Genomic DNA, 12,381 nt, shown 5'->3' on the forward strand with positions numbered 1-12,381 from the left:
TATATATATATGTGTGGAAATATATTAAATAAAAATTAGCTTAATTATATAAATGATTAATAACCAGAGGAAATTATGGCCACGCCGAATAATTAATTTTACAAGGAAATATTTAATGAGCCAAGAGCGTCATGTTGTCATGTGTCATGTTGACAGAATCTCCTCGTGGTGTAAAACGGTGTTTAAACATTCTAACGCTGAGTCACAGGAATGCTGCTCCACCATCTGAGGGACGTACAGCGCGATCCTGGTGTGAATTAAAGGGGTATGGGCGCGGGGTAGACAAACATTTTAATTAGCAGTCAACACCTGTAATTGTCTGGGACTCTTAAACAAACATTTTAATTAGCAGTCAACACCTGTAATTGTCTGGATAAATGTGCGTAATGTCGATGCCGGTGCCAGTGGGTCAGGGTTTCAGAGGTGGATGTGGTGTGGAGATGTGTAGCTGCGCGGCTGCTTTGGCTTCACTTTCATTTCTGCTGTTGCGGTTCACTGCGTTACTCGAAGATAAATGTTTTCCCTGAAAAGGTGTGTGACTTCAGCCTCTGATAAGACATAATAAAAGGAAGGAGTGAAGGTTTCAGTATTACTGATCATGGTGACCTGGCTGACCTTCACAGGTGATATTTTCCCCAACACTTAGCTGAATTCAGGATTATCTATTCAATAAATCAGACTTGGATCTGCCTTCCTGTTCTGCGAATTCAGGATTATCTATTCAATAAATCTGCCTTCCTGTTCTGTTGTCAGTGGTTTCATTCATGTGATTATGAGTGAAACAATTTAACCTTTCACTTTGATGGCAACACTGGTTTAAATATTGCCGAGGATGCAGAAAGGCCGGTTTGAGGAGGTGTGTTCTAAGGTGTTCTCCCAAGCACATTGGTGTAAGCTTGATGAAGGGCGTTCCATTGTCGAGGACAAGCAGCACCGGTCCCTGTTGTTCACAGTGTGGAGCCTGGAGGCTGGAATGGAGAGGAGGTGGCCGTGATGAGCACTCTGAACAACATGGTATGTAGGGCTGAACGGTAACGTGTGGTGCTGGGATTCATGGTGGTCAGCTGTGTCACGGGAAGCTTTTAGTCCAAGGTTAGAAAAAAAAAAGGGAACTTTTAGCCATCGTTGAGTGACATCGTCATCGACGCTGTTTGACCTACAACAACTGAGGTTCTGAGGTTTGAGTTTTCTCTGCAGTGACTCCAGTGTGAATTTTTGTCAGATTTCGCCACAGGGTGTTAAATGATTGGTAGTGTTTTAAGTTTGATGATGTTGTGTGCGTTCTTCTTAACAAATTAGCCTGAAGCCACAGTGAGAAAATGAAACTGTTGTTTGTGTGTAGTAATGAAAGTACTCTCTGACCACGATACTTTCATCTGCCTTATTTACTCTTCCTGTTGATGTCGCACAGCTGCACACAGCTGAACGCATGACATGACAGATCGAGTGGTCCGTCACAGCGAGTGACTCTCGTGGTTGGTGTGAATGAGTGTTTTACACACACACACACACACACACATAATGTGTCAATATGCCAACAACAACAAAAAAAACAACTCATTCCTGGGCTTTCGTGTTTGCCTTCAAACACCTTATTTACTTTAAAAAAATAATTGTTTAAAACCGTCAACTGTTTGTCCAAGGATTTAGTAAAAAAAAAAAAAAAAAAAAAAATTACAATTGCACGTACAGATGTCAAAACGAGGAGTGACTGAGGTGCTTTCATTCCAAATTAAAAGTTTGGAATGTAAGTTAAAGCAGGGCGAGGTTAACGATGACGGTAATGACAGTAAAGTGCCGTGCTTTTGTTTTCATGTGTGTGTGTTTGTTTTTTTTGTTTCTTTTTTTGCCCGAACATGAAACACGTTGGAGAGAAGTCCCTGCTTTTTTTTGCCCGAACTTGAAACACGTTGGAGAGAAGTCCCTGCATCGTTGGGACGCTGCGGCTGCGGTTTTTCATACGTCATCCATAGAAAAAAAACCTCACAGTATCTTTTCTTTATGTCTTTTTTTCTCCTTGTGCGTCGTTTCTGCCCCAACGTTTCACCCTCTGTTACTGATCAGCCTTTCAGCTGAGCTCCTCTTTTCTCTTCATTCAAACCACATTGACCAGAACATATTTTGTTGTGAAACTTCATTATTTGCCACATGCAAAAACTACAATAACGTTCACTCGGACACTCTTTTCCAGCCACTACATTTTTAAACAAAAATCTCTTTCTCTCTTCAATCAGTTCATCATTGACGAAAGATGAAAAATAAAACTGCAGCCAGCCTTTAAACTTTTCAAAAACCAATTTATACATGTAATACACAGACATATATATTTATATATATATGTTTTTATGTATGTTTTTTTGTTATTCCAACCCGTGGACCTTCTCTGGAGTCCTGATCAACATCTTAACCGGTGAAATGTGTATCATAACATCTCTGTTCTTTGTCTCTCCTCCAGATTCAACCGTATGAAAAGATCGCAGCGCGGGGTCTGCCCGACAACATGGCCGAGTCCCTGAACAAGTTGGTGGTGGTGAAGTTGAACGGAGGCCTCGGCACCAGCATGGGATGCAAGGGTCCCAAGAGTCTGATCAGTGTCCGGAATGAGAACACCTTCCTGGACCTCACGGTGCAGCAGATAGAGGTACCTGAACCACGGGTTGACTTAGTTTACAGCTTCAGAATTTAGTTTCAGATTATGCTTTTCATGAATGACGTCTTTGACGGATTTCTGTAGCTTTACTGGAAGCTCAACACAAGGTCAAAGGCTGTGACATTTTTATTTTATCAATCAAATATTGTGTAATTATCAACGTAGGCAGAGGAAAAACCCACAAAAAACCCCACATTAGTTAGTCATCAGAAATCCTGAGAGGACTAACTCTGTCTGTAATGATGACATGTTTGTTGTGATGATCCCACGGAGAAATTTCACCCTCCTGCATTCCTTCGCTTCATGACTATTATATCCAGTTTGTTTCGAAGGTGTTGCCCAGAGGAAGGGTTATCAAGTGACAAGAAACACGATTCTGGACAAAATGTCTCTGTCTGTCCAAGGGCTGTTATATACATGTATATACATATACATGTATTTATATATATGTGTGTGTGTATATATATATATATACACATATATATATATAGTTATTATTATTATTATTTATTCTCAGCTCTGTATTGAGTTGGGATTGTATTTCATTGGTGTAATTTAAGGTGTAATGTAAGCTTTAGACCAGTGGTGCTATGAATCACCCTGTTAGAGATACACGTGCAGGTCACGACAACTCCACTGTGAACTCTGTAAACAAGGCTCCAGACAAACCTGGGCTGGAGTTACTACTGATCTTAAACGTTTCCACCCCGGTCACTTCAAAGTGACTGAACGTCATTAGTGTGAGACAGCACCAAGCTGGTATGATTGCATTCCTGACATCTTTTTTTAGCTTTGACCCTACATTCAAACGTTAGGCCGCGTCACAGCATTGTAGCAGAAGAGGAATCGGTGCCAGAACTCAGCAGCAGCAGCTTCTAAACAAACAGAAAGGATTAATGGTAGGGATTAATCAACGCTATAAATTAAATAAAAGTTTTATTACTACTAACAAAAGATAATTAGCGTAAATTTACTGCAAATAATAAAGGCTAAACATCTGCCTGAGAGCTTAGCTGCTCAGGCATGACTTCTGTAAAAAAAAAAAAAATTATAAGAGCAAATAGAGACTCAGAGTTGTTGTGTCTTTCTTCAGTTCCTGTCAGTGTACAGTGGCAGCTCTGTGTTCAACTAAACAGGCCCAGGTTTCCCACTAAGTAAAACTAGGTCATATTTCCCGACAGGTACTTTTTGTGACATTTCTGTTCTGGTTCGTCGCCTTGTGATGTTTGTAATGATGTAAAAAAATGACATAAAATCCATTCACAACAGAATGCGAGACAAAGGTCCAAATGCAGTACGGTCAACGTTCGTGTCGTGTCAAAGCCAGTTTGCTTTGATCTCCTGATGTGAGACAAATGTTCCATTTTCTCGCACTCTAATCAGAGAGAGTTGTTTTTTTTTTGTTGTTTTTTTTATTGGAAAGTACCAGCAACAGAAAGGGCCAGAGAAAATGTGTTGGTCAGATGATTTCATGGCGGACAGCTGCCGCCCACTTACTCATACAACAGGCTACTATGACTTCATGAATGTAAGGCACCAGGGCAGAGACATACACAGACTTGTATTTTTATTTATTTTTTTAAGCGAAGAGTGCTTCTGAAAGGAGTCCAGTGTGACACCGTGGGGGAGTAGTCTCAGTGAAAGGGGATCTGTTGGTGTGCAGGTCCGTGGGGTTGGCAGGGATACAGTGACGGCTGTGTGCTGCAGGGCAGAAGTGTGCCTCATACCTGACCATAGCCCTAAACCCCCAGATCCCGGGGACTGTAGTCCTCCTGTCAACGGTAGAACTGATCCCGCTCTGTGCGTTGGCCAGGGTTGAAGACGGTAAACAGTAAACCAGCAGCATTTCCAAGCTGACACATTCAGCTTTAGCACCGTTAAATTATAGGGTTGAGGTGTCTGTGCGGGTGTGAGTCACATTAGAGGAAGTGAGAGATACAATGAGAGCACCGGTGATGCCAAGGGTTTGGTTTTTTAATTATAGTGTAATTGAATTTAATTGGGTGTGTATGTGCGTCTGTGGGCGTGTGCTACGTTATACAATTGCCACACATTACATTACATTACATTAAACATTACACTGTAGTGTCCAACACTGGGGACTAACTCCTCTCAGGGTCCCTATCTCCTCCCACACACTTACAGTCAGGGTGGACTTCCGATATTGACACAGTTTTACCAAATCCCCCCCCCCCCGCTGTCCAAAGATCCCGCAGTAAAATGTCCTCCAGCTGGAGTCGGACAAAAGACGTGGTACCGTATCTTCCAGTGTTTTGTTTTTTTTTTCCTGAAACTCCCTTCTGAATTTTCTTTTCCGTGTTGACCCTGGCTGAAGGCTGACTTTGAGAGACACCGGAAAGAGCACCTGGTATTAACACCTGGTAGATACTGAAATATGGACAAAGAGAATCACAGAGAATTGACAGAAAGATACATATGTAAAAGTAAAAGAATGTAAGTCTCCACGACCTGAACCTTCCTGCAGGTGGTGAGTCCACTTGAAGGTACCAACCGCCCTAACCGGGATTCAATCTTGCCCAGGAGGTGAACCCTGGGTTCCACACCAATGACACCAAGCACCACTTTATGTAAAGTAGTACTAACAAAACACATCGACAACTCGTTCGTTTTGATCGACAGTAGATATACAGACCAGCAGAGAAACCGGACCTGAGCTGCGGTGAAACCATTGTCAAACAAACTTTCACTAACGCTGCAGTGAGGTGACAAGTTTTGTTTTTTTTCAATCATGTCACGTCAATCTTCTTCAAACGTCTGGTTTTCACAGGAGCCAAGGCTCAACATTTCTCTATCAATTCCTTTTGAAAACAAACCTGAACTCCAGCCCAGTTTTGAATCCACTGAGTTCATGCTATTCTTAGAATAAGAAAGTAAGAAAGAATGCTCTCAATGCAGTCGGCCAATGTGTTATTAAACGGAGCATGTTTTCAAAGTCGTCACATGACATCTGTCATGGGGAAAAACACACACACACCAAAGATGACAATAGACAAGCAACCAGTTTTGTCTGGGTGTTATTTGTCGGGGGCGTTTTTGACAATGTAGTGAAGAAGAAATGAACATACAGTTCTCCAGGCGACCGCCGTTCACTGGTGCTATTATTATTATTATTATTATTATTAACCAGCCATATTCCCATATGTTTTATGACCTTGTTCCTTTTACTTTATGTGTGTTGTTCATTAAGAATGAACTGCGTAAAAATGCAGGGAACACATGTTGAGTAGAACAATAAATCCAGAGAACATCGAGGCACGGGCCAAACATCGGCGCTCCAGATGTTGAACCAACAATGCTGCAGCTATCGATTTTATTTTTTAAATTAATGATTCTGTGAATTATTTTCTATTTTTAAACAGAAACACAGTCGGCAGCGGTTGTATTTTAATAAAGTTTCTAGAACTAGGGGTGTGTATTGGCAAGAATCTTGTGACTTCTCCTCTTCACCAGGCCTGTATTTTTTTTCCAACCCAGAAATGAAACAAAATATTCTGGTACTACAGGCATGACGATAAATTGATTTTTTTTTTTTTTTTTACAATTTAATTGTAGTAAAACCATCAGTAACAGGGGATCAACATTTGTAATCTTATATAAATAAATAAATAAAACATATATGTGAATTGAAATATCACAATATTTCTGTAGTATCTATAGTAATTGGTGCAGTATATCTGTATTTAACAAAGTAATTGTTTTATAATAGTCTACTGCAGCACAATGGAGTGAATTTTGAATTCCATCGACATAGTTACGTTGTTATGGACATAATCCCTTTAATATTGCTGTTCTAAACTACCACAATAGTAAATATAATTGAAGTGGCAGCGTGTTGGATTCATTACAGAGATCAAGGTGCCGTGGAGTTAGGCGGTAGTTGTTTTATTGTCTGAATAGCAGGTGTGGTTTGGGGCAGAGCCACATTGTTGTTCGTTTAGAAACGGGTGCAGGGCAAACAGGTCATCATATTGAAAAAAATCAAAGTGCATGTGTAGCATCCTCATCCAGTCAGTCATTTACTCTTGCCCTTGTCCCTGTTTCTTTTGTAATGTCCCACAGCACCTGAACAAGACGTACAACACAGACGTCCCCCTGGTCCTCATGAACTCTTTCAACACAGACGAAGATACAAAGAAGACACTGCAGAAGTACACACACCACCGTGTCAAGATACACACTTTCAACCAGAGCAGGTGAGGAGCAAATACAAAAACAAATAGAAATGAAAAACAAGTTCGTCCGTCACAGAAGATACACAATATCACAGTTTCACTGAATCAAATTCTCAAGAACCTTCTAGATGAAAAAATTCCAACATTTTTAAAAATAGAACCTTCTAGATGAAAAAATTCCAACTTTTTTTTAAAAAAAAGTAACAAAACAAATCCAAAAAAGTGAATCTAGACATTTTTGTTTACTTTTTTCATTTTAAAGATAATCCGGCGATATTTCAAAATAATTCATCTGACGCAATACAAACGAATAAAGTCTAAAATCTCTTATTTTGAAAATCCACTGAGCCTGAGAACAATATCAATTTCCGCCAGCTTCATAGCTGTATAAACAGTCAAAATGAGCGCCATTTATCGCTATCGAATGTTCTTCTCGCTTCCCCATGACGGCCCAGTGTTCCATCCAGCGTCTTATACAGATATACATCTTGTACAGAATATGGTCGGCCTCCGCTAGAGTAGGCCCATACTTGTTGCTTTATATTAGAAGGAGTTACGACCAAGGAGTTACGACACTAGCGGTCCGCGCTATGCTACTAACTGGTGGCGGCCGACGTGTCGTTGATACAAAAAATGTTGGAGCCCACCGTTCTAGAGCTGGGATAAGTTGATGGACGATAAAATTATGGGATATGATGGTAAAAGTTAATTTAGTTAAGTTAATCTGATTAATTTCACAATTTAATTATGTATTAAATCCGACAGCTCGAATCGCGATATTCACGGTCTTTTGTTGTAGTCGTTAATGGACTTCATCTTCATGCACTTGTCTTAGAGTTTTTACAGATTCACAGTTTTATTCACAGGGAGATGGCGTGAGAATGTCATGTGTTTATATTTTGTCCCTGGTTTCCAGGTGATAAATCAGCGTTATTTGACAGCCTCGCGTTTCTTTAATTTAGACACACAAAAAGTTTTGTAATCTTAGAAGTAGTGTGTCTTAAATAATAATCGTCAGCGGTGAATAATCCACGTCAGCAACCCAACCTCTGAGGAACTGATGAACAAAGAAAATATTTTTGCCCGACTGAAAAGGCATTTTTGTGAGGTCAGCCTTGGGTTTCACGATGAGAGAGATTTAAACCGGTTTAAAGGGCGTGAGCCAGCATCCTCCCAGAATAGTCAGCTTTCATAATTCTTCAGTTTGAATCAGTCATTGTGTTTCTATTGTGCAGCCCGTGATTCCTCCTTCACTGGACCGCATGCCAGCCTTTGATGTGCCAACAACTCCTCCAACACACACACACACACACATGCGCTGCTTCTGATGACGTCGTATGTGAGGTCAATGTGACAGTGATGAGTTAAACGTGGGCATTAACTCTGCCTCACCTGCTCCTTTCAAACACATCTTGAATAGAATTCCTGTCATGCGTCCTTGTAAAATAATTATTATAAAACCGAAGATCTATTTACTTTTAATTTTGTAGTTATTATGTGATTCATACACTATTAGTTGTAATTCAATACCTACTAAGTTCGTAGAGCCGGAATATCCCATTACCCTTAGCTTTATTGTAAACGCCATCGTTACAAATCAACCTCCTCGTGTCAAGCGTCTTTCCGGAAAATATTTAACTGACTTTGTGGTCAACTATTTTACAATGTGATTTTATGTATTTATTTTTTCCGTCTTCTTTCGTACAGGTACCCCCGCATTAACAAGGAGTCCCTCCTCCCCATGGCCACAAACCTGAGCACAAGCGGCCATAACACAGAGGGCTGGTACCCTCCAGGCCACGGCGACATCTACGCCAGCTTCTACAACTCCGGCCTGTTGGATCAGCTGATCAAACAGGGGAAGGAGTACATCTTTGTGTCCAACATCGACAACCTGGGGGCTACTGTCGACCTCAACATCCTGCACCACCTGACCAGCCAGCCCAACGGCAAGCGATGCGAGTTCATCATGGAGGTGACGGACAAGACGCGCGCTGATGTGAAGGTACAGTACGTCAGACCGCAAACGTTTGTAGTACACAGATGAAAAAAAAAGGCAGAGTTAATGTTTCGGGCGTGGGTTTCTAGGGTGGCACTCTGATCCAGTACGACGGAAAACTGCGACTGCTGGAAATCGCCCAGGTCCCCAAGGCACACGTGGACGAATTCAAATCAGTGTCAAAGTTCAAAATCTTCAACACCAACAACCTGTGGATCTCTCTGGCTGCAATCAAGAGGCTGCAGGAACAGAAGGCCATGGACTTGGAGATTATAGTCAACCCCAAGGTGGGTGGAAATGTACACGTGATTACCCCTGTGTGATGTTTGGATGTTTTTTCAATGTGTGCTCGGGTTTTCTCCCGTCCAGTCTCCATATATATGTATATATAAAGTAGTACACAGATTTATATATATATATATACACACATATATATATATGTATATATATATATAGTATATATACACACACACATATATATATGTATGTATATATATATGTATGTATATATATGTGGATATATGTATATATGTGTATATATATGTATGTGTGTATATATTTTATATATATAAATAGGATTATTTGATATATATATAGATATGGTTGAGGTAGATACTACTCCTTGTGCAGTCATGAAGTTTATATACACGGTTTCTCTTCACCAGCCGCAGCTCAGTCGACATTTTATTGAGCTGTTAAAAACCCATTCATGGTGCCGTGCGTTTGTAACATAGGATAAGTCCTATCAGCCCATATCTGATGAGGACTGGGTCCAGAGTCCGGACTTTGATAAGCCCTGGAAAATAATGACTAATGAATAATTTAATGCGGTATTTTCAGTTTCACAATAACGTTCGTGCGAAAAAGCAGAGCGGAGATTAAATGATCAGGACGCTGTGTTCAGGGTTCACAGATCTGCAGCAGGTGAAGTCACATTGGCAGCTGCCCATAAAATCTAAACCCAACGACTTATGCTCTGACGACAATCATATGGCTCTGACTGCCAGAGTCACTCAGCAGTAAATTTCCACTCTTATATAACCAATAACTGTGGCCTTTAGTTTGTGTGTGTGTCATTCGTGAAGTCAAAAGTCCAGCTTCCTCATCAGACCAAAGACTGTTCTCTAACACACCTGAGTAGAACAAAAACAAGGTGGTCCCTGTTGCATAACATCTGGTTGGAGTTCTAGATTACACCTGACTCGGGTATCTGTGTCAGGTCTTTGGACAGACAGACAGACAGATCGATTCACATGTTGTCACGTACATGTTTTTGTCGGCGCTGGCTCTGATTGGTTCACTGGAGACAAGGTGAACATGTGAACTGTTTTTTCCTTTGGCTCAACATTGTGTGAAATAATTCAACAAACAGGCAAACAAAGCCTCTGATTGTTTACTGTATGGGTGTGCTACCTGCCTATTCAAACAGTGGCCTGAGGGCCCGATGTGGCCCAGACCGAGCTTCATAATGGCCCAGTCTGTGGTTATTTGAAAAATGTAGAGAGAAACATTTATGATTTTTCTTCCCGATTTATTAAAAAAAAAAAAAAAATTAAAGGATTAATTTACTCTGTTTTTGTTGTTTGCTCGATCAGACCCTGGATGGTGGACAGAACGTCATCCAGCTGGAGACGGCGGTCGGAGCCGCAATCAAATGTTTCGACAACGCCCTGGGAATAAATGTACCTCGCAGCCGATTCCTGCCTGTGAAGACCACGTCAGACCTGCTGCTGGTCATGTCCAACCTGTACAGCCTGGAGGCGGGCTCTCTCACCATGAGCCCGAAGAGAGAGTTTCCTACAACGCCTCACGTCAAACTCGGCAGCTCCTTCACCAAGGTACAAAAAAATCTGGGTTTTTTTTATTTATTTTGTTTCTTGAAAAGAATATTGAAACACGTGCACATGATGAACAGGTTCAGGAGTACCTGATGCGATTCGAGAGCATTCCTGACATGTTAGAGCTGGACCACCTGACCGTGTCTGGAGATGTCACGTTTGGGAAAAACGTTTCACTCAAGGTAAACCACGTCTGACCACTCCTACAGTACCAGCTTCAACAACAGAGTTGATTTAAGGAAAATAATCCAACATAATCTGGTGTGTCAAAATGAGGTTTTTTTTAATTTTTTATTTCCGATTACAATAATCCCACCCTCACTCCCACCTGTGCCTGTCTTTACTTTGCTATCATGTATGATCCAAAAGCTACCAATAGCTGCTCATTTAGCACAGCGCTACCTGAACTGCAGTTACACGATGTAAACCAGGGGTGTCAAACATAAGGCCCGTGGGCCCGCTAGAGGGTTCAATGTGGCCTGCTTGATGAATTCTGAAAGGGAAAAAAATACACTTTTTTTTCCAAGTGATATTAAATTAAATAAGATTATTCTCTAATATACCTGAACTTATAACTAAAACCATAGACTTACTGTTAGTTATAGTTAATTATGTTGTGATTGAACAGTTCTGTCCCACTTGACATCTGACCTGGTCGTATGTGACTCCTGAAACAAAAAGGGTTCGACGGCCCTGATGTAAACAGTTAGAGGTATAGAAACGTGTTGTCATCTATAACAGTCCACTAGGGGGAGACAGTCAGTGAGGCTGTACAACTTTGGTTAGTTCACATATGAACATCATCAAGTCATGTTGAGGTAACAAAGTTGACTACCAACCCAGGTCCGTTCTTGACTCTTGACATCTTGACATCTTCTCCTGGACCTGACTCTGGATCAGTCCAGGGTCCAGTGTCCTGCCAGTTTTGACCAGCTAGGATTGGATACAGTCGCACTTTTGAACATCACGATCATCTTTGTCCTCTTCTTCTTCTTCTTCTTCGTCCTCACAGGGCACCGTCATCATCATCGCCAACCATGGAGACCGCATCGACATTCCCGCCGGCTCCATGTTGGAGAACAAGATAGTGTCCGGCAACCTGCGCATTCTGGACCACTGAGGCCTTTCTGCCCCCCCTGCCTCCCCTCACACCAATCATTATGTGATTTAGTTGGCTTTATCCCAGTCATGTGACCTTGTTTGTTTGCCTGACATCATCTGATTGTGAGATGTGTGTGTGTGTGCGTGCATGTGTGTGAGTGTGCATGTGTGTGGGCATCTGTATGTTTGTGTCATCATACAGAGGTAGTTTACAGGGTTGTTGGGAGTACATTACTGCCCCCTACAGGCTCTTTAATAATTCCATGTGTTTGTGTGTCATATAATGATATGAATGAGAGGATCCTTGGTATTGCCTTCCATCATGACCTACGATCGTGACGTAATTAACTCCAAAAAATTCAGATGTTTTTTGCCTATTTTCTAATCAAATGAAGGGGAAAAAAAGTAAAAAATATTTTAATGAACACAGGCTGCAGCAGCAGTTCAATTATGGTTCCTCCAGCTGCAACACTTCACCCTGGGGAACATGGTTCTTCAGAGCAGCAGAGAACGTAGAACCTGAGGAAACAAAGCCCCGGAACCGAGCTGAGCACCGTGGATTTACCACAACACGGTACCAGGATCGGTTCCTGCCCAGTT

The 12,381-nt window shown here is 41.4% G+C and overlaps 1 protein-coding gene across 3 annotated transcripts in view; it reads left to right on the forward strand.

Moving 5' to 3' along the window:
- ugp2b (UDP-glucose pyrophosphorylase 2b) overlaps positions 1-12,381 on the forward strand; it is a 23,399-nt gene that overhangs the window by 7,507 nt on the left and 3,511 nt on the right. For 2 of the 3 annotated variants that reach the window (XM_008321378.3, XM_008321377.3), the window contains exons 4-10: positions 2,456-2,641; positions 6,731-6,864; positions 8,551-8,848; positions 8,932-9,129; positions 10,438-10,680; positions 10,758-10,862; positions 11,693-12,145. In XM_008321378.3, the coding sequence (XP_008319600.1) occupies positions 2,456-2,641; positions 6,731-6,864; positions 8,551-8,848; positions 8,932-9,129; positions 10,438-10,680; positions 10,758-10,862; positions 11,693-11,800 (1,272 nt within the window). In that variant the 3' untranslated portion in view covers positions 11,801-12,145. Of the gene's footprint in view, positions 1-2,455; positions 2,642-6,730; positions 6,865-8,550; positions 8,849-8,931; positions 9,130-10,437; positions 10,681-10,757; positions 10,863-11,692; positions 12,146-12,381 lie in introns of those variants that run through there. The other variant, XM_017037284.2, reaches the window with a different exon arrangement.

Source organism: Cynoglossus semilaevis, chromosome 12 (genome assembly GCF_000523025.1).
Source record: "Cynoglossus semilaevis isolate Cse_v1.0 chromosome 12, Cse_v1.0, whole genome shotgun sequence".
Classification (NCBI taxonomy): domain Eukaryota; kingdom Metazoa; phylum Chordata; class Actinopteri; order Pleuronectiformes; family Cynoglossidae; genus Cynoglossus; species Cynoglossus semilaevis.